General features: G+C 38.3%; 1 protein-coding gene and 2 long non-coding RNA genes across 4 annotated transcripts in view; 2 read left to right on the top strand and 1 right to left on the bottom strand.

Moving 5' to 3' along the window:
* LOC135579400 (uncharacterized) overlaps positions 1-9,855 on the top strand; it is a 33,982-nt gene extending 24,127 nt beyond the window's left edge. The window contains exon 3 of the long non-coding RNA XR_010472447.1: positions 9,688-9,855. This is a non-coding gene — a long non-coding RNA (uncharacterized LOC135579400). The remainder of the gene's footprint in view (positions 1-9,687) is intronic.
* Positions 1-24,753, bottom strand: part of LOC102089717 (N-deacetylase and N-sulfotransferase 4) — a 154,833-nt gene that overhangs the window by 46,687 nt on the left and 83,393 nt on the right. For both annotated transcript variants that reach the window (XM_005515200.4, XM_065062182.1), the window contains 4 exons: positions 17,001-17,088; positions 11,757-11,911; positions 2,016-2,201; positions 190-318 (listed from right to left, as the gene is read on the bottom strand). In XM_005515200.4, coding sequence (XP_005515257.1) covers positions 190-318; positions 2,016-2,201; positions 11,757-11,911; positions 17,001-17,088 — 558 coding nt within the window. The remainder of the gene's footprint in view (positions 1-189; positions 319-2,015; positions 2,202-11,756; positions 11,912-17,000; positions 17,089-24,753) is intronic.
* LOC110356315 (uncharacterized) lies at positions 11,800-23,464 on the top strand. Its single transcript, XR_002409436.2, has 3 exons — positions 11,800-11,938; positions 19,783-19,848; positions 23,001-23,464. It is a non-coding gene; the product is annotated as an uncharacterized LOC110356315 (long non-coding RNA).

Genomic DNA, 24,753 nt, shown 5'->3' with positions numbered 1-24,753 from the left:
TTGCTGCATACATTCCATAGTTAGAAATTAACAGAAGATATTTTGCATCTTTCCTCTTAAACTTCTTGTTACCTCTGAGCAAGTGGTCTTGATTTTTATTTCCCAAACAAGATGAAAGAAAACTGATCTTCTTCCCGCCCACCTCCCTGTTATTCAGATTGTCCAAAAATAGCAAAAGAAGGTACCTACGGGATTCAGGAGAATGGTGAGGAAGAGTTCACCTCCTTGGATACTTTTGTCCAGCTCCTGAGGACCCCCAGGATATTCCTTATAAAAAATAGTATGAGTGAAAAGGCCACAGGTCTGTCGAGGGAGCACCTGAGAACAAAATAACAATGCTGTTGTGACTTTAACTTATTTCTGCAAACTTACCCTTGTACATCCACCCTAATCCCTCCAGCAACTCAAAGAAACAGAAGTGCAACCCTTCCTGCCTCTGTGCTCTGGTGTGTTTATTTATGGGCTCCTTTGTGCCCTCTGTATGCTCATGGTAAGCAAACACTATCCTGCAGATGTGGAGATTTCCAGATGTCAGCTGAAAAGCTGCAACACAAAAGCCCCGAGCTTTCATGCAGACTTTTATTCAGCTCATACAGCCATAATTAAGTGTTTGTTTCCTAGTATTTGGAAGGGGAAGAAAACAAAAAGTCAAAACTCTCTTCCCTTAGCAAGGTTAGTTTATTAACAGATAAATAGTGCTTCCTGGCCATCGTCGCTATCTCAGGCAATTAATCTTACTGTTCTTGAGACATTGAACCGAATTTGTATTCAAGGCTGTAGTTCACAAAAGACCTGTTATTTCATAATTTCCTCAGTCCTGAAAACCATACTGAACCCTTCATTCCTGTTTGAGAGATGTGCACAGGACTGGTGGGATATTTGCATGAAACTGGCCCAAGGTCAACTCCCCTTCCCATCATAAATCAAGAGACTGTGTGCCAGAAAAGTGAGCTAGCAGATGTGGGAAAACAAACTCATCTTGGAGAAGTAGATATTTTAGTTACATTATTAGCTAGCTACTATCAAAGTGCTCTGGTACAGCAAGTAAAAACAACAACTGTCAGGGCTTATGGATACTGTCTGATGTATGCAGATATATAATTCACTTGAGGGAGGACTTTTGTTTCCCTCCAGTCAGTGGTTTTGCTTTTCTACTCAGTTAAAACAACAAATAAGACCTACATTCAGCAAAGCACTCTAATATATGTGTAAATACACTGCTGAATTTGAGTCTATTCCAATAGTAATTGGGCTCTGTGAAGTATCTTGTTTTGATTAAGATGTTTCGTTTGTCTTGTTTAGGGGATCACAATTTTGACTTTATATGCGTATGAAATATTAAAATCAGCTGGGACTTTAAAGCATCCTTGGGCTTGTCCTTGAAATATTTCTAACTTAAGTTAGGTATGTTCAATTTTTGCAATTGTGTTTCACATACCTATAGGGTTGTAGCTGGCCAGTAAGACAGGTCACATTATTTTGTACGTTTTCCTGACCTTCATACAGTTGAAATGTGTATGTGAGCATCCCTCTCATGTAAACATGTGATCTTGGAAGAGTCAGGCACATGTCCTGTCCCTGGGTCTGGGACCGAAGCTCAGAAGGAAACCTTGGCCTGAGATAAGTGTCATATTTGCTGGAGGAGATTACTTATACCTGTTCACCTTCCCAGGTGGTGGATTTCTAATCTTTTCATGCATTAAGATGAACCAGATCTTGAAACACAGGTCTTAGGCAGTTTAATGAATTTCAAAGTATGCGTTTATAACTTGGTTGATGGTTGGACTACAACTACATACAGTTTCTGAGGATTACATTTGCAGATGCCTGACTTTTTTTTTTTAATTATTTTTTCAAATTGACTGCATAACAAATGCACTATTTTGGCATCCTTACAAATCCTTGATCGTGGAGAATTTTAATGACTGCTGTAAAACTTGAAGCTATTGGTAAAAATAGCATACTTTTGAGTTGCTTAAAGTACTATTGCTATGAAGCATGGAAATGCAGTGTACCATGATGCCATTGTGGATGAAGCCCCGTCTGTACCGTGCAGGCTTCAGGTGTGGGTATTCTTCTGTGCTGGTCACTCGGATGTGCCAAACCTTCTTCCAGGCCTCGTACAGCTGGATGTGCACTGGGTAGACCCCCGAGTGGTGCGGAGCCACCGCGTACCCCATGTGAGTCGGGATGCCGTGCTCCTGGGACACAGCAGAGGGAGGAATATATTTAGGAAGAGAAAAATAACATATAATTGTTCAAAGCTTATTTTTCCTGCAGACTGCAGCATCAGAGAAGCTGTTGTTCTTGGACAGACTTGTATCTATTTGTATGTGGCACAAGCTAAAAATGGGGGACAGAGGAGGGAAACTGGAATTACTTTTTGATAACTGCAGAGTGATAAATAATCCTCTAGAATTATGTTGAGTTATTATTATATGGCATAGATTTGCCTGCTTGTTCATTACATACTGCATTTATTTTAATATATGTCCTACCTGTTTGGCTCTTTCTAAAGGTAATCCGGTAAGATGATGCTGCTTATTTAGTAAGCTATCAAACAGCAGTAAACAGAAGGAAAAAACATTACAATGACATACATAGGATTTTTTTCTGTTTCTTATTTCTAGAATAAGAGCAAGATTCCTTCCTGATTTAAAAATAAATAACTATCCCCAATAGCTTCTGAATCTGCTTATATTTTTCCATAGTACTAGGGTAGTAGCAAAAAAGCTGGACTTTGATGAACAGTGATAGACAGCTTTTTTGTTTCATAAATATTTATTCTATGATTCTATTAAGATTGTATGAGGAAATGTGTGCATTTTCATGGATAGAATCTATAGGTTATCTTGAAAATATCTCCTGATGGCACAATGAAGTAGTTAATGTGCAGACCAGAAGGAATTAAGGAAGATGCTTAAATAGGTGTGTGCTGATCTGTTTACTTTGCTCCTGATGCTCTCCTGCCTCGGTTCTGCTCCTCATCCCTCCTGCTCCTCAATTAATGTGGGCTGCCTGAAGAACCCATCTGATGATAAGGCCTGATAACCACATATATGTGGGTACAAACTGGAACACAGGAGGTTCCATTTAAATATGAGAAGAAACTTCTTCTCAGTGAGGGTGACAAACACCGGAACAGGCTGCCCAGGGAGGTTGTGGAGTCTCCTTCGCTGGAGACATTCAAACCCGTCTGGACACGTTCCTGTGTAACCTCATCTGGGTGTTCCTGCTCCATGGGGGGATTGAACTAGATCATCTTTTGAGGTCCCTTCCAACCCCTGACATTCTGTGATATAGAGCAGAACATTTTTAAAAGACAGCGAATTATTTGAAGTGTAAGCAACACATGTGAAATTGAGGTAATTAACTTCACTGGTCTGAGTGACTATTCGGAAATGCATCCAGCATTGGTCACTAGCTACCAGCAGAGAGGAAAGCTGTGCTCTGCCTCCTCTCCCTTCTGCAGGGCTCATTTCCAGCAGGTTTAGTAAAAGCCCATTTCAACTGTCCCATGGCATCTCCAGATTTGCAGGGTGTCCTGCTGCAGTGGCTCTCACTGTAGATCACTGCCCACACTCTGATGTTTACCAAATTCTTTTTATTCCTGGTATAGCACAGTGTGGGATAATGCTGGGCAAGTGACCTGGATACATCAGCTGTTTTCTGTTCCCTCTGAACACCAATTTTAAATGAAATGGCTAAAATGTGAGTTGATGATTTTTTTTTTTCTGTCCTTCCTCTTGCCCACGTTATCTGAGAACTGTTGATTACTTTAATTCCAGGAACAGCATGTTCTTCTGGGTATCTTAAAGTACTGTGCAAATAAAGGCTTTTGGTTCATTGACAAAAATTAATTTAAATCTGTGGGGAACACTTGTTCATACATCACATAATGCAACCACTTAAAATTATCCATTCCTTATTAGTAGACATCTTAAGATACCAGCTGATCTTGAAAAAGAGAAACCCAAACTCATTGTTTCATAATTTACTGAGAGGAAAATGTAATTTGTGCTTATTAATGTTGTTACCTGCCTGAAAGGCATGACTCAGTTTAAGGGTGAAATGACAAATGGTTCTATAATGAGAAGTGTCAAATCACTCTTTGCTCTACTTTTTTTTTCCATAGACGTGTAGAAAGGAAAAAGCTGTATCTAAAGATTTCTGAAGTCTAGCAATGTATTACTCTGCCTGAGCAGTCTGTGATGCTCATGCTGTCAATATACTGTTAAATATGCTGTCTTAACTTGAACCTATGAGCCTTCACCAAACCAGTGTTAGGGAGTATACAGACAAGTAAATGGAAGGGAAATGTGTCTTGAGCTAGATAAAGAACACTTCACTGAATATGTCCAAAAGTAGGTACCTGGATGAATACATGCAAAATCCTGTTTATCTACTTACAATTTGCTGCTGGTATTGCCATAGCAACAGAATGGTGAAATGGTAATTGACCATTCACAAATAAAATAAGGGAGCTTTTCATAAGTTCTCAATACAAAAAGCACACTACATAGCTGTGACATAAATACATGTCAGTCACTCAGATACCCAATATGACTTCAAGAAGAAACAAAAGCAAACAAATAATCACATTTTCTTTGGTCAGTTCCATGATCAGTTTACTCTGGTAAATTAAACATTGTGTTTTGTCTTTTAGTGACTTCTGTTTCCTTTTTTCTCTCATTTTGTTATATAATTTACTTTGGCAGTGAGGACTATGCATTTGAGTCCAAGAGGACTTAATCCAAGCTGTTGGGCAAAATAGGAGAGGCCTTTAGTGAGCATATTTACTTATACATTCTGAGAGAGAATTTCCTACAAGATTTTATTAGTTTGTTTTTACATTAAAGACTTCAATTGATTTTTTTTTTTTTATTTAAAAATTTGTTCAAGAACTTAGTGCATGCGTTTGTCTAGTCTGGAAAACATCTGGACCTTTTTGGCACTGAGAAAAACAGCACTACATTCCTTTGCATGCTTAAGCTGAGAGCCCAGATTAATTTTGGAGAGGTTAAACTTGTATTCTTATTTTACTTGTCCATTAAGAGATTTTCAATTCTAATTTAAATGACAGCATAATCCGAAGCAGCAGCAGTGTCTGGATGAGTTCAATGCTAAATAGAATCACTGTTACAAGCTGAGAGATGAAAGGAAGTAAATCAAAACAGTTGTTGCATTTTTGGGCAGAAACATTCCCCAAGTCATCTCTACTTACCATGCACTGGTTTGTGTGGTCTGGAGGCACAAAACCTGCCCTGTTTCAAGGGCTAGACCAGGTTAGAAGATGCTCTCCAGGAGCACACCTCATGTTCTCCAGGCACCAGTGAGTGTGCAGTACCTGGATTGGGCTGACACGAGCTCAAAATAACCCTCCCTCTGGTGCCTGCATCTGTCCAGCACATCTGGCCAGCGGCAGCAGCTTTATGTTGCAGAGCCCAGGAAGTCCCTGTCTCACACTCATGCTGATGCACCCAAACCAGAGCAGAGGGACCTGGAAATTGAGTCTGGCCAATGCAGCCTGGTTTGTCTGTGCACACCCAGATTTACCTTACTCAGCGCCCATACATTGGACAGTGGCTTTTGTCTGGAAAACTGAAGCAATCTGCCAAGGCTCCCCATCTCTCTCGCTTATCAGGTTTGTTCAAGCAAGTAAAGATTGGCTTGAAACTCCTGACCTCTTTTGACCTTCCTGTTTGTACAGAAATTAGCTGTATTTGCCATGGGTCAGCATGTGCTTATTCTGCATCTGCAAAAAACCCTCTGCTAAGGAAAGCACAGGTAATACAGAATGAGCACTGCTTTCCAGAAGTAGTTATATCCTTGACAAGTAAGCTTGCATTCCTACAGCAGTTTTTCTGTGAGTAGTTGTTGGAAATTTGAATATAAAAGCATGTAGAAGATTTGGTATTTATATCTTATCCAACAGAAACCCTGCAGTTTTTGATCGCACCAAATATTACATGTTCTCATTAAAAAGCAGTAAGAAATAAAATTAAACAAAACCTAAAACTATTATAATGCAACAGACATTCTGGTTCCTAAAGATTACTGGTGATTCTTTTTTCACAGAAACATCTAGTATTGACCATTGCCAGATAAAGAATTAAAAAAGCAGCCATTTAATTTACTAAAGCTTATGTCTACTGTTGATCTTTTCACAGTCAGTTGAAGTGCAGGATTCCCTTTGGCATAAAATACTTATTAGATTAATACAACCTCAGATAAGTTTGCTAAATTCTTTGACTTTGTCCAACAGTAGGTGATAGAGGAAATGCAACACTTTTTGAGGTATCACCTTCTAAAGTTAAAAGATTTACATGTCTGATGTATTTTTAGTACTGTAATGTAATTCTAATATTGCTGCAGATGGGTGAGCTTTCCTCTGAGAGATTATACATTACTATGTTTAAAATACTTAGTAAAGTTTCTCTTATTTAGTAAAAGAATTTATTATGTTCTTGTCAGCACTCACAATAATGTTGTGTAGTATTTAATCTTTTATGGACACATAATTTTTGTTCACAAGGTTTACATGTCTGGATAATTTTTATTGAATGAATATTTCAGCCTCCAACTACTTTTAGTTCAGTTCTAAACTTCAAAAATCTGTTCAAAAGTTCTCTAGCTTGACAAGACGGTTCAGCAAATGAGCAGTGATTATTATTGAGATATAGGAACCTATGCTGCATGAAGTTAAAATATGATTTTTAGTTTTATGGAATGGTATGTAATGTTTGAGTGACTGCAGCTGTTATAGATTACTGGGGTTGGCCTGCAGAAGTGCTAGCTGTAGGAGCATAAAACTTGTTGTCGCTTTATCTGATGGAGCACAGTTGGCTTTGGAGAATTGTCACAAGGTTAGGCCACAGTAAGTAGTTTTAGCAGACTGCAACTTGGTTCCTAGTTCTACTCCAGTATTTTTTTAATGAAGTGTAACAAATCTCTTACTAGCTCTGTATGTTTGTATCTGCTTGCACCGTTGTTTTGTCATCTTTGTGATGTGCTTCCTTGCTGTCTAGTTGTACCATGAGCTGAGCAGGGAGTACGAGGGTCTTAATGAAGTGGGTTCTCAGGTGTTGGTGTCAGATACAGAACTGACAGGGATGTGGGAAAAAACAGCTTTTTGACAGTGTTACATAGCGGCCTTCCAGATACCAAGACTCCTGCTCTAGGCATGCTTCTCACCATTGCAGGCTACCAAGAGGCAGAGAAGATGTTGTGGTTTAAAATCCTAGATTTCTAAGGACGTGAAGTGAGGAAAGGCAGCCTGGCACCGAGGAAGCTATACATGACCAGGAAAAGTGTAAACTCTTCATATGTATGGTACCAACTAAAGATGAGAAAGTAGAGGCAGTCTTAGGGATTTGCTGTCAAAGCACACTATGGAGATGGAGAAAAACACTAATGAAGATGAATTATTTAGGAAGGACCTTAAAGTTAGGCAGAATAAATCTCATCTTTTCTGTACAGGACAATGTCATTCTATATATGCAGATAATTTACAGAATATTTTTAGAGGCAATCTCTAGTGGGCATCTCTCCTTCCCAACATTTACTACAGATATTAATAATGGGACAAATTAGACTCTCCTTCCATCACATGTAGATACTTTTCATTTGTTATGTGGTCTCTACCTTTCATATTCTTGGTATTTAATTGGTATATTAAAAGCCCATGGTCTCTTTGTGGTTTGGGCAGCTGAAAAATTTTAGCCAGAGGAAGTGCTAATGTACATCTGTAGTTGGTTTAGAAACAGGAGATTGAATCCAAGAAGCATTACTAGACATGCTCTGAATTGATTTGTTTGTTTTGTATATGCGTATCTCTGAATCGATTAGTTCATTTTGTACATGTCTCTCTCACTTCTTCATATCAGATCACAGATACCTTTTTATAGTCGATGATAGTTTTTGCCCTATCTCTACCATGCCTTGGGCATGTCTTTGCAAATGAGCACATAAGATAATCACTGAGCAAAAGAAAATCAAGGTATAAAATGAAGAGCTACAGGCTTTGGATTAAATATATTCTGCTTGGTTTGTCAGATAAGGATGTACAAAATGGGGGAGGAAGGATATCTTGTGATTAAAGGATGGCAGTGAAAACTTGGTTCATTTTATTTTTGGAATAAGTACTCTCAGAGACTTCTGCTTGTGCAATTTATTTACCTCTTTGTGTATCAATTGCATTGCCTGTAAACAATGATAATAATACTTCAGATATTATCAGTTTGCAAAGTTTAATCCAAGGCTTAATCCGTTAGTGTCTTGAAAGGATTTTGGGATCCTCTGATAGAAAAAAAAAAAAAAAAAAAGTCAAAACCCAACTGATAATCAACATAAATGTAATTTTCCATTTTCTTAGCTAGGCTTTGAAACATACCATCCATATTTATGTAAATAAGATGACATTGGGATAGCAAAGTTCTGAGTACTCTGCAACTTAGTTTACCAAAGTTAAAATCTCTGGCTCTTCTTCCTCTGAGGCTGAGGATATTGAGACCACTTGAGAAGAGATTTGGCAGCGAGGGCTGGGGCATGGGGCTGTGGATAGTGGCAGCTGTGGGGCTCATCTCTCAGGAACACGTGCACAAGTATTTTGCCAGGCAAAACTTCCCACCCTCTCTGCCACATCCAGAGCAGGGGGGCAATCAAATTTATTAAAGATATGAGGAAGTCTCTTTCTCTCACCAACTAAGCAGGAAACAGGAGGAGATTATAAATATCTCAGTGACACAAAATACAATAAAAAAAAAAAAATGGAGGGCTGTTGTTGAAGGTAGTCTCCTGATTCACAAGCAATTCACATATAGAGGAATCCTTTACAGACTGTTGTTTTTACTAAGCCCTGGATGCAGATGCATACATATCTGCACTGAAATCAAGGTGATTAGATACCTAATTAGCAATTAGTTACATGTGTACAAAACTGTTTAGATACTTGATTTCTACATGTATTTTGTGATACAGCTGTTTGAGGCAGGCTGGAATTGTAAGCCCCTATTTTATAAGCATCATTATGAGGTATGGATATATCTGTGTAAAACAGAATGAGGTCTTTTATCTTATTGCCAGCTGTAACACCTGTATTTCTTGCCTGTATTCAACAGACTGTGTATGTACTTGAGCTCCTGCAAACCAAAGATTATGCATACAGTGTAAATACAAGAGCCAATAAAAATTATGCTTATGTACATTTATAGCTCCATGCGATAATATCCATGAAATGCTGCTTCGGGTGTGCTGGTTTGTGTTTATTAAGCTTCACTTTAATGCACAATACTCAAGAGAAGGACGTTCCTTTCATGAAATCTTTTGCCCCAGTGAACAATCTCAATCCCAAGCCTGATACTCTCTTGCTTGGAGAAACTGCTGACTGTGATGGGGTTTGGTTTGGCTCTTGAAGTGCAGGTTTCTGGTTAGTGTGGTTTGTGTTAGCTCTCTTCTAAAATGACAACACAAGGTGGAGAGAAAAGGTCTTAATAAACAGAGTTTTATTGACTTTTTTCCAAATCTTAAGGCAACCCTGTCCTTTTCAGGTATAGTGATTTGCTCTCTCCTCTTGGAAGATCCAGTTACCTTCTTACCCATGCTTAATATATGAACAAAGAAATGCCACGTTAGGTGAAGAATGAATGTGATCATATTACTAAATAATTATTGCATCTTTCCTTGCAGAAACTTACACAAACTGTTGTCTCTGCTTGCAACTGAAACTGGAGGTGTGGAGATACGGGCAATAAATGGGAAATGCAAAAGAAAATGGCATCAGCATCAAGCTGTGTTCCCCTGGGTATGATACTACATAAAGATATTAGAGCACAAATAAAACATGTATAACATCAAGCTGTTTTTCTATGCATTGCTCTAGATCTCCAGTTTAAATTTATATTCACACTGTGAAGTCGAAGAATAATGCAAAGGGGTTTGCTTTAAATTTGGAGGCCTCATAGAAGTGCAGCTGTAGAACAAGGAGTTCGTTTCCCAAATAAGATATGATGCTGAGGATGAGAAAGCAGGGGAGGATACAAAACTACTCTGAAGTCATGGCTGGGACCTCTCTGATAGCTATCAAGAAGGCTGTCATATCAGGAAGATAAATTTCTCCCACAGAGAGGATTTCACAGGAAGCCTTTTGAAAAGAAATGTTCTCATAAGTAAATTGTACAGCTCATATAGATTCAAGGTTAAGAGGTTGGTACAACCTCTGTCCAAACGTTAGCAGGAAATAAAACTGTAATAACAGCAGCCTTTCACTGACATCAGCTCCTTATTTATAGGCACCCTAAGGAGTCTCTACCCTTCAGTGATGATAGGGACATGGGTTTTATCTTTCTGTAGCTGAAGCTGCAAACGGATTCTATTACAAGCCACATTTTCAGGCTACACTACAGATTTCACTCCTAAACCTGGTTTGAAGCAAGAGACTTCACGTTTCTTGAAATTACTAGGAGAATTTCACTATGGGCTTAAAGATGAAAGGACCACATGTTTTTAAGATACAGATTATTTTAAAAAAATTACATTTAAAAACTCAGCTATATTTGATTGTCTGGGTCACCTTACAAAAAAAGCATGAACAGGCCATGCCAGGAACGAAGGCTGATAGTAAAGCAGAAGCGCAGAAAGGACAAGAAGTCATCCAGAATTTCCTCTGTACTAATACCCTATCAAGCAGGACATGAGAAGGGAGGAAGTCTGGCAAGAAGAGCAAACAGTTAAGCCATTTAAAATGAATTTTCTTTAAAGGTTGTTAGGAAAATATTTTTGTAAACAAGGGAATAAATTGCTTCCAACTGCTTGTTCAGGCATCTGCCTCTGTTGGTTTCCTGATGCATCTTGGCTCATGTGAGGGATGGGAGGAAGGGGCAGCTGCTGGCTGGTCTTTTGAGCTGTGAAGGGCTGAGATTTGTGTTCCCTGAACAGCAGTGAAAGCTCAACTGTGTCACTCTGCTCTTTTGAGTGTCTCTGGTTGCCTGGCATTTCTATGCCTTGTCAAAGACCACACAGTGTCTTTTCCAAAGTGAGCATTTACAGACTTCAGGTTTTCTTTGTCATGCTCAATAATCAAGTAGAATTACCCTGAAAGGACTCTAAATGGTTTCCGCATGACCTCAGAGTACAAGTGCTCTGGCGAATGCTAGCAGGATGGCTCTTGTAAGTTAACAACACAAATGAACAAAAATGGAACATCATTATCTATAAATATTAGCAACATGTTAGCTATGTAAAAAGCATATTTTCAAGCAGGTCATCTAAAAGAAAGAACAAAGTGAGATCCAGTAGCTTCACTTATTTGCTTCTTTAGCTTCAGGATTTCACACAAACAACACACAACATTTAGGGTTCACTGCAACTTTCCCCCTCACCTATGGGGATGTTTGCACCAGACTTCAGGAAACTGATGACCTGCAAATAAACCCCTTCCTAAAGCTCAGAAGGCCTGCTGACATCTGCTGAGATTTCACTGCTTCTGTCCACTATGGTCTTGTAAGTTTGCCTGTGTGAAGGGCTGCTTCTCCAGAAAGTCAATGTCAGTGAAATAGGGTAAGACAAAATTCAGCCCAGGTTTAAAACACAGGCTTTTTCTGAGCTGAGTTCGTATTCTTTCTGCCTTATTTGCACTTCTATGTAAATATATCTAAATATATGCATGTATAATATAAATAAACACAAAAAAAGTCTTGTAAAGGATAGCTATAATATACAAAGATATCCTAGTGAACTTTTTGGTAACTTTTACTTACTATTGCAAACTCTTTGTTGAGGATCATCTGCTCCACCAGTGATGACTCATTGTGGAAGAGGTGAGGCTGCATGTGACTCCACATATGGGGAAACCACCAAAACTCATCCACGGATTTCAATAGCAGGTCATCACCTTCATCCTCCTCTTCAGTTCCTGCAAAATGAAGGAAGAAAAAGAAAGGTAGTAGAAAAGTAACAGCAGAAAATGCTCATAATTGTTTTTTAAAACCACAAGAGAGGCTGACATAAACCCTAATGTCCTTGACCTGGATGTCTCGCTGTGCTGCAGACAAGTTCTAGCATGTCACAAAAGGAATGAGGTGAATTACCATGGACCGTGGTACCGATCTTTTCCTATTCCTGGCATGGTGTAATGGAATTGTAAGCCCCCATTTTATAAGCATCATTATGAGATTCTAACAAGACTTAATTTTCAAGGGCTGACTGTTGTGCAATGTAATGCACTAGGAGTAAGTTCAGGCTCCCCATCAAGGTAGAGACTGCATGGACTTGTACCCACCTGCTTTGGTCCTGCCAGACAGTGTGCAACCAGAGCTGGTGAGGGTGGCATCACAGAGCTGTGTACCAGGGGCTTGTCAGCCTCACCAATCCTACCTACCTCATTATTAGCCTCAGTAAATTAAAATCTGATTATTTCTGATTCAGTGTGAAATACATTTGCAATAGGCTCAAAATATAATCAGGTGGAAAACGTGATGTAGTGTCAAAATGGGGTTCCAGATGTTGTTGCCTGTGTTTCAGTATTCAATTTTTGCCAAGTTCAATCTTGAAGTAAAAAGAATAAAAACTTCTGTGTTAGTGAAGAGTATGTGCTTCAGGCAGAAGGAAGTATGTGTGGCTATAATGAAGAAAGCCTTCAACTGAGAAAGGGTACAATGCTGCTTCCACTATCTGCAGAGGTGTCTAGAGTGCTTTTTCAGATCAGAAAGTCAAAGTCACATTTCACTAACTTCACGTCAAGTTATCCAACAATATTCGGTTTATTAGCAGGCTTCCTTCTTGCTCCTTGACTATTTAAATACTCTTATTCAACTTCAGTCAAAGAAATGATTGACAAAATCAGTCTATGAATGGGAACATAGATTTTTTTTTTTTTTCTTTTACCAGTATTTCAAAGCTTTGCAAAACTCACTAGGAGAAACTACTCCATGGATCTCATTGTTAATGTTTGTGGTATGAGGCAGGAACATACAGAGATGTCTGTTCAGTGCGTTCATTTCAGCTCTTTATTTTTGTTTTTCACTTCTGCAACGTTTTTTTGAAGGAGAGCATTACTTTGAAACTTTCTCCTAGTGTCATTGAATCACTTTTCCTCCCTTTTTGTAGAACTCTGTGAGTTCTAAGAAAGCACAAAGTTACTCCTGCAGATAGAAGCACTACTGAAAAAAGAAAACAACCTTGTTTTCTAGGTAGTTCCTTATTGAAAAGAAAGAACCGATGACTGCTCTTCCTGTGAATGTCTGCTCCTTTGTGCAAAACTTCTGTACAGTGTGTTTGTTGAGTGATCACTATCTTGTTTTAGAGTGTACACGTTTCACTTGTAGTCACCCGGGCATGTGCAAGGGAAACGTGATTGTGGAGGAAAAACCTAACACAGGCTTTCAAAATCAGAGAGAAGAGAAAGGGATAGGAGTCTGTGAAGCCACTGAAGATCTCTTTGGTAACCCAAAGGTAGAAAACCAAAGGTAGGGATGAAGAGAAAAGAATAGATGTTTGAAATATATAAAGAACTGCAATCATTTGACATAAGATTTAGGTCGAAGTATAATTTAGTGCCTTATTAATATTTGAAGTAGAGTACAATTCTTCTAATAATTTCATTATTAAACCCCATATTTTAAATTTTTTTTCCTATTGAATTTTTCCTCCTAATTTCTTTGCACGTTCACATGCAATTAATCAAATGTTACACTTTTTTTTCCCCTTTTTTTAACTGTGAAAAGGATCACACAAGATAAAGCTAAAACTTTCCAGTCTAAACAAAAACAACCCCACCCTGTAATGGCAGAGCTGGAACAGAAAAGTTTGAACATGTGGTGGTGGTGTTTCTTGTGAAGATAATTTTCTTTACAAGCATTTAAAATGAGTGTTGTTTGATTTTATAAATCCTTATGTAGAGTTATTAAAAAAAAATCTCATACAAGGTTATGTTATAATACAATATTTGGTGAGGTTTTAGTTTTTGAACATTTTTGCAAATACCTTATTGAGAGTATTGGACGCAAAACTAAGGATTTTGAAGATTTAATTTCTTATACAATCAACTTTCTCTATGCAACTTTCTATCTATATTTTAATGTAAAATCTGAAAAATACAGTAGGCCCACAATCAAGGTGAACATGTATCTGTTTTGAGATGATGTATGTACCTTACACAGGCAATGATTCAAAGTTTGTGCATAATAAATAATCCCACATTTTTAATTTATAGGTATTATTTGAGCTCAAAACTGAAACTAAGTTTGAAGTTGCTATCAATAATCTGCTAAATCTTAAATGCAAATCCTTATAACAGATTAATTCCTATTGCCACAGCATGAACAAATAGAAAATGTTTGCTAAAACTGAGTAACTAATAGGGTCTACTCAGTTTTTTGTTACCAGACTTAGGTCCACAGTGCAGAGTTTATCCATGCCATGGAAGGGAACAGTGGTGGTGAGATGATAAGCAATAAGGCTGATGTGTCAGCTATTGTACTTGTGCACAGGCACACCAACTAGAATTGGTATTTGTGGTACAGATGTCAGGAACAACTTTTGATGAAAATGTCTAACTGTTTAATCTGCCAACACATATCCATGCTCATTTCCCTCCTGTAGTGTTAAAATGATCCAAGTCTTGGAGAGGAGAGCAAAATTGCACATTAAGGAAGTCAATAAGACATACCAGTTGCAGTGCACTAATAAAACATGTTGAATATCTGCTACTAAAAGCCTCTCTGGGTAAATAAGCCACACTTACAGTAATTAAAGAATGCATTTCCATGGTGCATTTACAATGAGTCAATAAAGTGTATATTGCATGGAGAATACTTTGAAATCTTTCTGCTAAGCTGATATGACAAAATGCCACCACCAACCTATAAATGAAGTGCTCACTTAAGAACTCAGATACATCATGGAGGACGGACAGCAGCAGGTCCCTTAATGGAGACAATGACATGCTTCAACTCCTTAAGTAGTTTTGTGCTATTTTTGTAAGCTTTAGAGCCTTAGAAGGATAGGTACACATGCACTTTCTCCTATTTTCTCTCTCTACACCAGTAGCAAATCTGAAATTGGTCAGAATTGTATCAACTGGGCAAGAAAACCTGTGGACTGGTTGGAGATGGCTTCACAAGGGACCAGTAACAGCACATGGAACTGCTGGGATTAACAAAAAAAAATAAATGTATTGGCAGGTCAAGGCTTTGATTTTATAGAAAGGGTGCATGTTTTGTGCCAGCCACTCTTCCAGTATGTAATAGTACTTATAATAAATTAACTCTTTCTCCATCTCCTCTCCTTCTTGAATTACCTTTCTCTGCAGTGGACGCTGTAATGACTGATACCAGCTTTACTCTGCAGGTGTCCACAACCAAGCAGCATCCTACTTTAGAGCAGCTCAGAGCCTTGGGCTATTTCTGTTTATTTTGCTGTGTTACGTGCGTGTCCAATTAATCTTCAGAAGGAATAACTATACAGTCAGGTCAAAATGAAGTGAGCAGAATACTGAAGGTCTGTCTCCAACGTTGCTCTCTAATCACAGGTCTGACACTGGCTTGGTATGTGACTCCAGGCAAGTAATTCCATCTTTCTCTACCTCTCATTTTTCTCAGGCTCTCCATCCTATATCTTTAGTCTGTAAGGTTTCCTGGGCAGCAGTTACTCAGCATTATGTGCTCGAGCTAGGGGAAAACAGCCTGGACTTCGAGAGTGACAGTGATACAAATACATAATTTTGGTTTCCTTCTCTGTACTCATCCCTCAAATGCTTCCTCATCTCCCCCTCTCCCAGGGACCTCTGTGCTCTCCCAACAGGTTGTGACAGAGATATAAGAGGTGGGTAAAGTAATCTGTTTGGTGTTCAAATACTGGCAATGAAGAGAGTACTGCTATGTCCTCACTGAGAGAGGTGACTTTCATTGATCTGTCTTCCCCCACAGCTGCCCTGTGGCCTATTACAGCTGGAACTGCATTATGCTTAGATTTTAAACTTATCCTCACATCTTTTTGCTGTTGTAATGCTGCCTCCTCTGCTCCAAATAAGCTTCTGTGCTTTCCTAGGCTCACTCACTAAGTGTTGCTAAATGTGGCTGAATGGATTGGCAGCTGAGGATTTTGGATCTGGTCTTCAAAGGTGAGGAGGGTATGGGGTTTAGAAAGGAGAAGGACAGGAGGTGTCCCTGTTGAAGTGAGTTGTCAAATGTGTATTGGGTTTTTTTGCCTTAGCAGTACCAGGGAGCAACATGGCTCAGTGGCAGCAAAGGGGAAACCTGAGTGAGGGTGCAGCAAAGTGTTCATGAGAAGGCAAAGGAGAAGGGGGAAAAACAAAGAAACAAATATACCAATGGTGCTGTGGTGAAATGGAGTAAAAGACAGAAAGGAGTCTTAGAAAGCAGGACATGTAAAAGCATGTAACTTTCCACAATAAAATAGTGCAAGTGAGGTGCAACTTGTTACTGCATAGAGTATGAAAGGAGCAGGGTTTCTCCACAAATCTCTATTCATCTTGTTCTTCTTTTATCATCCCCCCTGATTTGCAGACCACTGACATAGATTACTTTTCAGTCATAAAAAAGTCTCATGCATCCCGTTCAAACACTTATGCCTCTTCAGAGGTTATGAGACCTGATTTTTTCAGCCTCAAATGTTTCATCATACCAATCACACTGATCACACTGGAAAAACCTTAGTAGGTTTTCTGTGCTGTCCTGTCTTTTGCAGAACTACGGAGATCTTATTAGCTCCTTTGTCTCCTCTGTAACCCTAAGATTCACTACCATGTGTCTTTCAGAAAAGCACAAAGAGCATCTACATGTTCCTAAGAAGCTCATCTGCAGCCTACTTTGCCCCTTTGAACAGTGAATTAAATTCTGGATACTGTTAAAATGGTGCAGCATGTATTTCCCACTATTCTACTCAGTCAATAAGTTGTTTAAAAATGGCATGTTTAATGTTATGTTTAAAATCGTGTCACCTATTTAGCTGTAGCTACCTGAGAGCATGAAGTTCCTTCTTACCTGTGTGGTAAAATTTTCCTGAAAATCCAAGGTTGAAGGTAAAATTTGCAACCTGAGTGCGCAGTAAATTTTGAGTCTCTAGTAAAGCCTGAAATAAATAAGAAATTAACATGGATTTAGAAAAATTGATATTAATTTTTGGAATGCCTCATTTTTAAAAATTGTATCCAACTGAGATGATACAAACAAAAAAGATACTGTGAAATGTTTAATGGTTTATTTTGGGCTTTTTTAAAAAAACACTATTACGATGAGCTTAATTTATTCCATCAATTTGATGGTCTAGCAATGCTAGTAATAGCACCTAAGTACCAAAGTATGTGATGATTTTGTAACTTGGACCAAGATACTATATGTTATTTTCAGTGATCTGTGACAGGACTTGAATCCAGCCATTCAGAGGCAGCAATATACTAAATCACTAAATCACCCATGTTTTGGGTTATTCCTGAAGCTTGATAAAATGTGCTTAACACTCAAAATAAAATTAGAACTACTACTTGCCATCCAGACGTGGAGGTGTTGGGATGTACTTACCTGAACACCAAATTCAACCTGAAGTTTAAACCAGCAAACCTCCAGTTTTGACCTATGGCAGAAGTACTGTCCACTTTTCTCATGTCAGAAATTAAGTCTGTTTATTTTTATTCTCTCCTCCAAGCAAAAGATAAGACTAATCTAAATGAAATGGAGGAAAACGGTATTGCTTATAGAAGAAATAAGTATAGTCTTCATCACCTATTCAGTCTTTCATGGATGTATTTCCAACCATGAGAGAAAGAGAAAAATAGTGTCTCAGTCTGCATGAGCTATCTACATTTAAGGTTGTTGATTCTGCACTGCTTCTAAAGATAGTCCTCGCTGTGCAGATATCTGTCCACTTTGAATCACCAACCGATATAATCTGGACATGCTACATACGTAAGATGGATGGTGCATTTATCTCCCTATTGGTCTTGCCAATGTTGAATGGGTTATATGCTCTATTTTAATCAATTTTCTGTGTCTCCATTATGTGGCTCTTGAGAACTTTTCCCATTATCTATTAATAACATTTCTATTGATTGAATGTTCATGTTCTTGCACACTTCAAAGACAAAATCAACACAAAGGTTTATACACACTCCGAGTCCAGCTAATGTTTCCTTTCATTTGAAAAGATTACATTTTGTATGGTCATTAGTAATTTCACTTATCATTTCAGAAAACTAGTTTTACCTTTTTGCTCAGCCCAATGCTCTAATTTAAAAAAAAAAACAACAAAAACCTCTACTTGTTGACCAAAAACCAAAAGTATAGTAGTTAGTCCGTAGTAAATTTTTAGCCCAGGATTTAAGCAGCTGAGATGTGGACTGATGGCTGGTGCAATCCTAGTCCAGAGTGGAGCCAAACTAGGCAGGTAGGGTTTCAGTGGTGTCATGATTTGTCATATGTCCTTTGCACTGCAATGGGTTGGGCGGTGCTGTCAGCTAGTCAGCCTTTGCTGTAGGCGATTAACTTCTTAAAGTTACTGATTACATGCTAATTATCATATATATTTGGGCACCGTGCATGTTGGAGCTCAAGTCCCTTCTGAAGCATCATTTGCTAACAGCCATTTTCTAAAGAGGCATCGTCTGGGTGCCAGGCAGTTTGGAAGCATGATATAAAAGGTTGTCAGTGTGTATCTGTCTTCATTTTTTCAATAGAAACATTTATTGTGTGTTAAGGAAGATATAAAACAAAGATAGTGGTTATCAGCTCAAACAGTCACCAAGCAAATTCCTTTCCATGCTGAAGGAAAGGAATGAAGTAATCTAATGACAGTAAATCTTGTGCATTAGCATTGAATATCAAGATAGCAGTATGGTTTCCAGCCTATCTTGCCAGACATTTAATATGTTGATTATTTCAATCCTGTGACAGTTTCACATGTGGGACTATATTTACATGATATATATGACAACTAAATGTTCACTAAAATGTAAAGCCTTAGAGATCTGTTAGCTCAGACATTGAAGAAAATCCCCAGCTGGTAAAAGCTGGCACTAAATTGACACCATAAAACTCACAAGCATAGAATCTGAGTCATTATATTTTAGAACATAATTCTCCAAGCTATGCAGAGCATTTTATATATGTTGAGAAAGACTGATGGGCTGAGCAAAATCAATTCAATTTTCCTTTGAGGAAAGAACACCTCAAAGAATTATCATCACTTAACATACAGTTTAAGAAGGTACATGAAACAAACATTGTTATATCACTTTGTTTTTTCTCTCCAATTTCCATGACACTCATGTCTCAATAAGATGACAGAACTGCAGGGTAGGCAGAAACCTTTCAGACCAGTGAGGTCTCATTAAAAACACATAGCAAGGATGAAGATGTAAATCCTGTAACCTGCAGCGTGTCAAGCATTTTTCTCTGTCTAAAGGGCAAATCTGCCACTCAAACTGAATTTTTCTTGGTACTAAAGACTTTTTAATTGTAATTGCCATATATGCATAATAACTTAAATAATATGCAGCTAGACTTCATCTTCATGACCTCACCTAATTTAATAATAAGAAGATATTATCAGCTAAGTCAGTCCAAACATATTTTGTTACTACATCCCTGTTTGTAAAGGGGGGGTGACATCTTCCATATTCTTAATATAAAACCCAATATTTATTTAGGTGATTGGGGTTTTCCTTCCCTATTTTTAATAAATAGATACTAACCCAAAATTGCTAATGACTCATAATGCCTTCATCAGTAATTTTGTACATTAAACAATGAGAACTTTTGTCTCCTGTAGGTACAGATCTTAACAGCACACAGCAGAGAGAAGTGCCGTGGCAGGAAAAGAGGAGACAGACAGAAGGTATTTATCATATTCTGAAGGGTTTTGAAGGATGAGGAAGGGTTATAAGATTTTAGCAGCTGGAAATCGTAGCTAACACCAGGTGCGAACACAGCTATTCACACTCTGCCTTGGTCCTGCCATGGTGCCCCCAGCTTCCCTTCCTGTCCCGTCCCTCTCACCCGTCCCTCTCTCATCCCCATCCTCTTTGCTGACCTTGGGACTTTGCTGCCTTCACTGAGGGAGAAACTTTGAACTTTGGCTGGCAGGCACTGCCCACAACTTCAGAAGAAGCAAAATTTATATATAGGAATGCAGATTACAAAAAAGCATGACAAATCTTGTAGAGATTTTTCCCCTCGATGTTTCAACTGACCATAGTATTTAAGTTCTATCTGCCCATGTGTGTCTTTGTTTTTCTGTCTGAGTCTTAAAAGAGCTGTAAGTGAAGGAAAGCTATTTGCATGTGAAAATACAATTAGTATTCCCCATTGAACTCACAGGGGTGTGTTAAACCAACAGCTGGAACCCACTATTGTTATATTTTTGGACAGTTAAGTAGATCATGCTAAGCAGTTATTGTTCTCCAAGGAAAGAACCACTGAGCATGTCTGCACATGGCAAACAGGCGTGTCTCAGTTCCAGGCCAAGTAAATTGAATTTTTTTAAGGTAATCTATGCTGTCCTTTCAAATACAAAGACCTTAATTGCCTGAAATCTCTCAGAACTGTTTTTTTTTTTTTTTTTTTAATTAATTGATTCTTTGTTTTGTCAATGAGGCTTCTCTGTGTGACATCCACAAGATATGGTTTCTTCTTTATATTGCATTTACATTCAGCAGTATTTTGCATTAATCCATATAATTACCTTTTGTAGATTCGAAGTTGCTGTGTCTTTATTCTTCATAATTGGTGAATCTATTAAGCAAAAGTGATATTTTCCTGCTATGTCCTTGTTAATTATAACTCTATCCTTCATTTACATAATAAACTTTTTGGGGCAATTTCTGCAGTAACATTTCATGCCTAATAGGAAGCAATTTACTTTCCTTATTAAGTACATTAAAACTTCATGCCCCAGACATCATTGACTGTAAACATTTGATTCTGCTCAAATTTAATGCACCAAGGCATTTTGCTCTGCCATATTAGGTTTATTTATGTGCTATGTTCTGGATTGTTAGCTGCTAATGAGACTTCAGCTCTTATTGCTCTAAGGCCTGAACACTAACCTCATTTTAATGAGTTCATTATTTGCTGCCTTCTGAATGGAAGACAACAAATTTTTCTTTTAATTAAAGGTCAAAACACCTCTGGCTAAGGAAAGTGAAGAGGTTGTCAAATCCTTAGAGAAGGTAAAATAATAACTTTTTCTGATTTTGATGCCAAGCAGGGGCAGGGAAGGCTGAGGTAGAAGGTACTTCTGTGGGGACCAAAACTCCAAATCTAAGATAAGTGATAACAATGCTAAAACGTGTTACTAGTGTTCCGAAGACACTGTAAAAAAAAAAAAAAAAAAAAAAGGTAACCCAAAAGTCAGCCAAAGTAATTAAAGAGGCTTTACTCCTAACCCGAAGGTCTGTGTGGATCAATACTACTGCTAAAGCAAGAGCCCTTCTTTGCATGTACAATGACTTGCAGGGTGCAGAGGACAGATGCCAGATTAATAGAGCCAACAAAAACTAATCCCATATTTCTTATCAGGGAAAGTGAGGCAAATGTGATCAATATTGAGGGCTGTTTGTAGTGAGACAGAGGTATATGCAACTATGTGTTTGTGTGTGTGTGCATATGCATGTAAACAGGGTGATCCCTTCCTCTGAAAATACAGAGTGGAGACTTTAATCCCTTTTTTGGTTTGACTAATTAGAGGAATTAATATGTAGATCCTTGTCCTTTGACTAACATTTTATACTTGGTCACCATCTTAAAGACGGACTAACAAGCGTCATTTCATGTGCCTCTCATTCAAGAAGCTGCTCACAATGCATGTAATAGTGTTAGAGATGGGAAGAGTATTTGTGAAAGAGGAGGCCAGCATCTGTGAGGAAAGCTGGTGAAAACTTAAAATCTGTTTTTGATGGTGATTCCTAGCAGTTTGTGAAATATAGAAGTTGTCATTATCAATTTAAAAGAATGAATCCTGTCTGCAGTTACTAACCTAAAGATGCGTAAATCCTTTCAGTTTTAGGTCGGTCCGACAAAGATAAAGGTGACTTGCAGAACACCTGATCAGAGAGACTGACCTTGCAGCTTCAGACGTTTTGAAGCGTGCTTGATTAGTTGAGTCTTGCTTTAACATATATCTTGAGGCTGTTGGATAAAGTGTCCTTCAGTTGAACACTGCTCATTATACGCTAAAAGGATTATGTAATGCAATATGCAAATGTGTAACCAATCGGCTCTTCATGACTACCCTGAGTGTGATAAGATTTTTTATATAATGGCTATTACTTTTATTTCTGGTATGCTGGCTTTATTCCAGCATCCAGCCTTGCGCAACTCTGTAATAAATGATATCTCATCTCTGTGTGCTAAATTTGGCTAATTTATATGCACACCGAGTAAAGAACCCTGGTTTTGGGACAATATAGACGTTGTGTAGCATGAACACTTAAATTACCAAATTGTCCTTATAACAGCTCTAAAAGTTATTTCTGTAAAACTGAGCCAAAATTTGTGACTGTTCCGGATGTTTCAGGGACCTTCCCAGAAGCTGCTGAATGTGTTTGAGAGCATCACAAGAAGCCTAGGATGGATCCGAGATTTGCAGGACTCAACATTACCCCAATGTGGAGTGGGAAGCCAAACATTTTGTTTGGGCTCCTGGGCATACATATGGCCTTCCAGAAGCAATATTGTGAATGTCAATTTTGGGAACCAGCAAAACCCCAAGATCTTGGAGGTTTCTGTGTCTGTGGCAGAGATCTCTGTCATCAGAGTGCACAGGGTCCTCTGCCTATGGGACGCTCCACTAGGTAGAGATGCCCAATATGACCCCAAGTTACTAGATAGCCTGTCCGTGAGGACTACGCAATGTGGAAGATATATGAGAAAGGATATAGCTCTTCACAAAGTTTGGAAGTACAACAAGTGAAGGAGGGGACGTTAGATATTTCTGCTTTTCAGTGTATCTATAATGTGCTGTCATAATGAATTATTTTATTTCCACAGACTCGTTCTAGGAAGTGCTTCTGACATGGGAGGATGTGCCAACATCTGGAATCCTAGGGCTACATGGTCAAGGTTATGTGGCCCCATCACCATCTGAGGGATATAACTGAGATTCTTGTCAAAAATGGACTAACTTGCCATTACTCAGTCATCACTCATGCATCCTAGTGCTGTGTAGGGATTCACTGCTGCAGATTTTTCTTTTTTTTTTTAATGTGTGTGGACATAAATGCTCATTATATACATTTTGCTATTTATTTATCTATACTGTAGGTATAAAATATGTGCAAATATATACATGTAGATATTCTTTATAGTAATTCTTTCTATAGATGATGTTTATATACACTGCTTAGTAAGTTGGACTTTGGGACAAGTTGCCCAGAGACGCTGGGAGATCTCTGTCCCATCAGATACAAGAAACAGACGTGAACAAGATCACCCAAATTATTTTAACATTTGATTAAGATTTTCCCTGTATTTTTTCACTTCAAGGCAGTTTTCTCAGGCTTCTGTGGTACATACGTGTTATTAATGTCAATAATTCTTTTAATGCATTTATTCATTTTTGTTCCCAACACCTGTCCCTAATGCTTTTGAAGCTATATAACTCTGGGGTTCATTCCCAAGCTGTTCTGTGCAGCAATTTGCTGGTGGTCTGTAGAAAATTGGAAGACTACAAAGTAGTGGTTTCGCTTTTGGTTTCCAGCTGAAAATTTGTAGAGAAAAAAAGAGCAAAGACTATTTTCAGCAATGTTTCTTTCCACTGCAGGCAGCTGCCATCAGGATGTGATTTTTGATTTCTTCTTCCTGCTCTTGTTCACTTCCTGAAATCTACACTAAGAAAAAAATCTGACAGTGACTGATGGAATCTTGGCAACCGTCACAGCCAGAGCAATCTTCATAGGACTACCATGAAATAGTAATAATCACAGTAACCATCATAAGGCTGGTGTAAAATAGCTAGTCACTGTTTTCCTAACAGGAAAAAATGAATATTTTTTAAAAAAATTATGTCTAGCCTGATGTTACTGACAGGGTGACTGCAAGACCAGGACTTCAAGTTCCTTAATTTCATCTTTGGTTTGGAGCACAACTTCAGGCCACAAGGGGGGCAATTAAATCAGCTGTATCTGCACTTCTTAAAACTCCATGATGAATTTATAAACCCAGTGAAGCTGAATCATCGATTTCTGTGTGGTGAGGATTTCAGCCTGCTTCACATGCTTATAATAGAATTTCGATAGAAAATTCTTTAATACTATAGCACAGAGATTATGAAGAATCCACGTTATTGACTTATTGGCTAGATTTTGAAAGGAGTTTACCGGTAAAAGTTAGTCAAATCCTTAATGGGATTTTAAAATCTCTCATGCTGTTTACCCTATGCCAAAACTGATTTGAGTAGCTGTTAACCAGGCAGTGGATCAATGGGCAACTGTCAACCCTCACGGCCTTACATTCCCTCTTAAGACTTTTTTTTCACATAATACATTATACAAATGGTGTATTTCCAAGTATTGGCTGCAGACCACTCACCACACCCAGCAAGGTGAGCAACACTTTGCCCATTGCTCTGCCTTACTGATTTTACTACTACTTCTTTTTGTATTTATTTCTGTGAAGTACTATGCTAATGTATAGTGCTATATAAATAATGAATAGGAAGGTCTCTGATGGTGCTGAACACAGCTAGCTCTGTCTGCAGATCTATTTTTTATTATAGAGCTATTACTTGAGTCTGTTCAGCATT

This window comes from Columba livia, chromosome 4 (genome assembly GCF_036013475.1).
Source record: "Columba livia isolate bColLiv1 breed racing homer chromosome 4, bColLiv1.pat.W.v2, whole genome shotgun sequence".
NCBI classification, from domain to species: Eukaryota; Metazoa; Chordata; class Aves; order Columbiformes; family Columbidae; genus Columba; species Columba livia.
The sequence above is the reverse complement of the archived record's forward strand: the minus strand, read 5'-3'. Positions and strand labels throughout refer to the sequence as shown.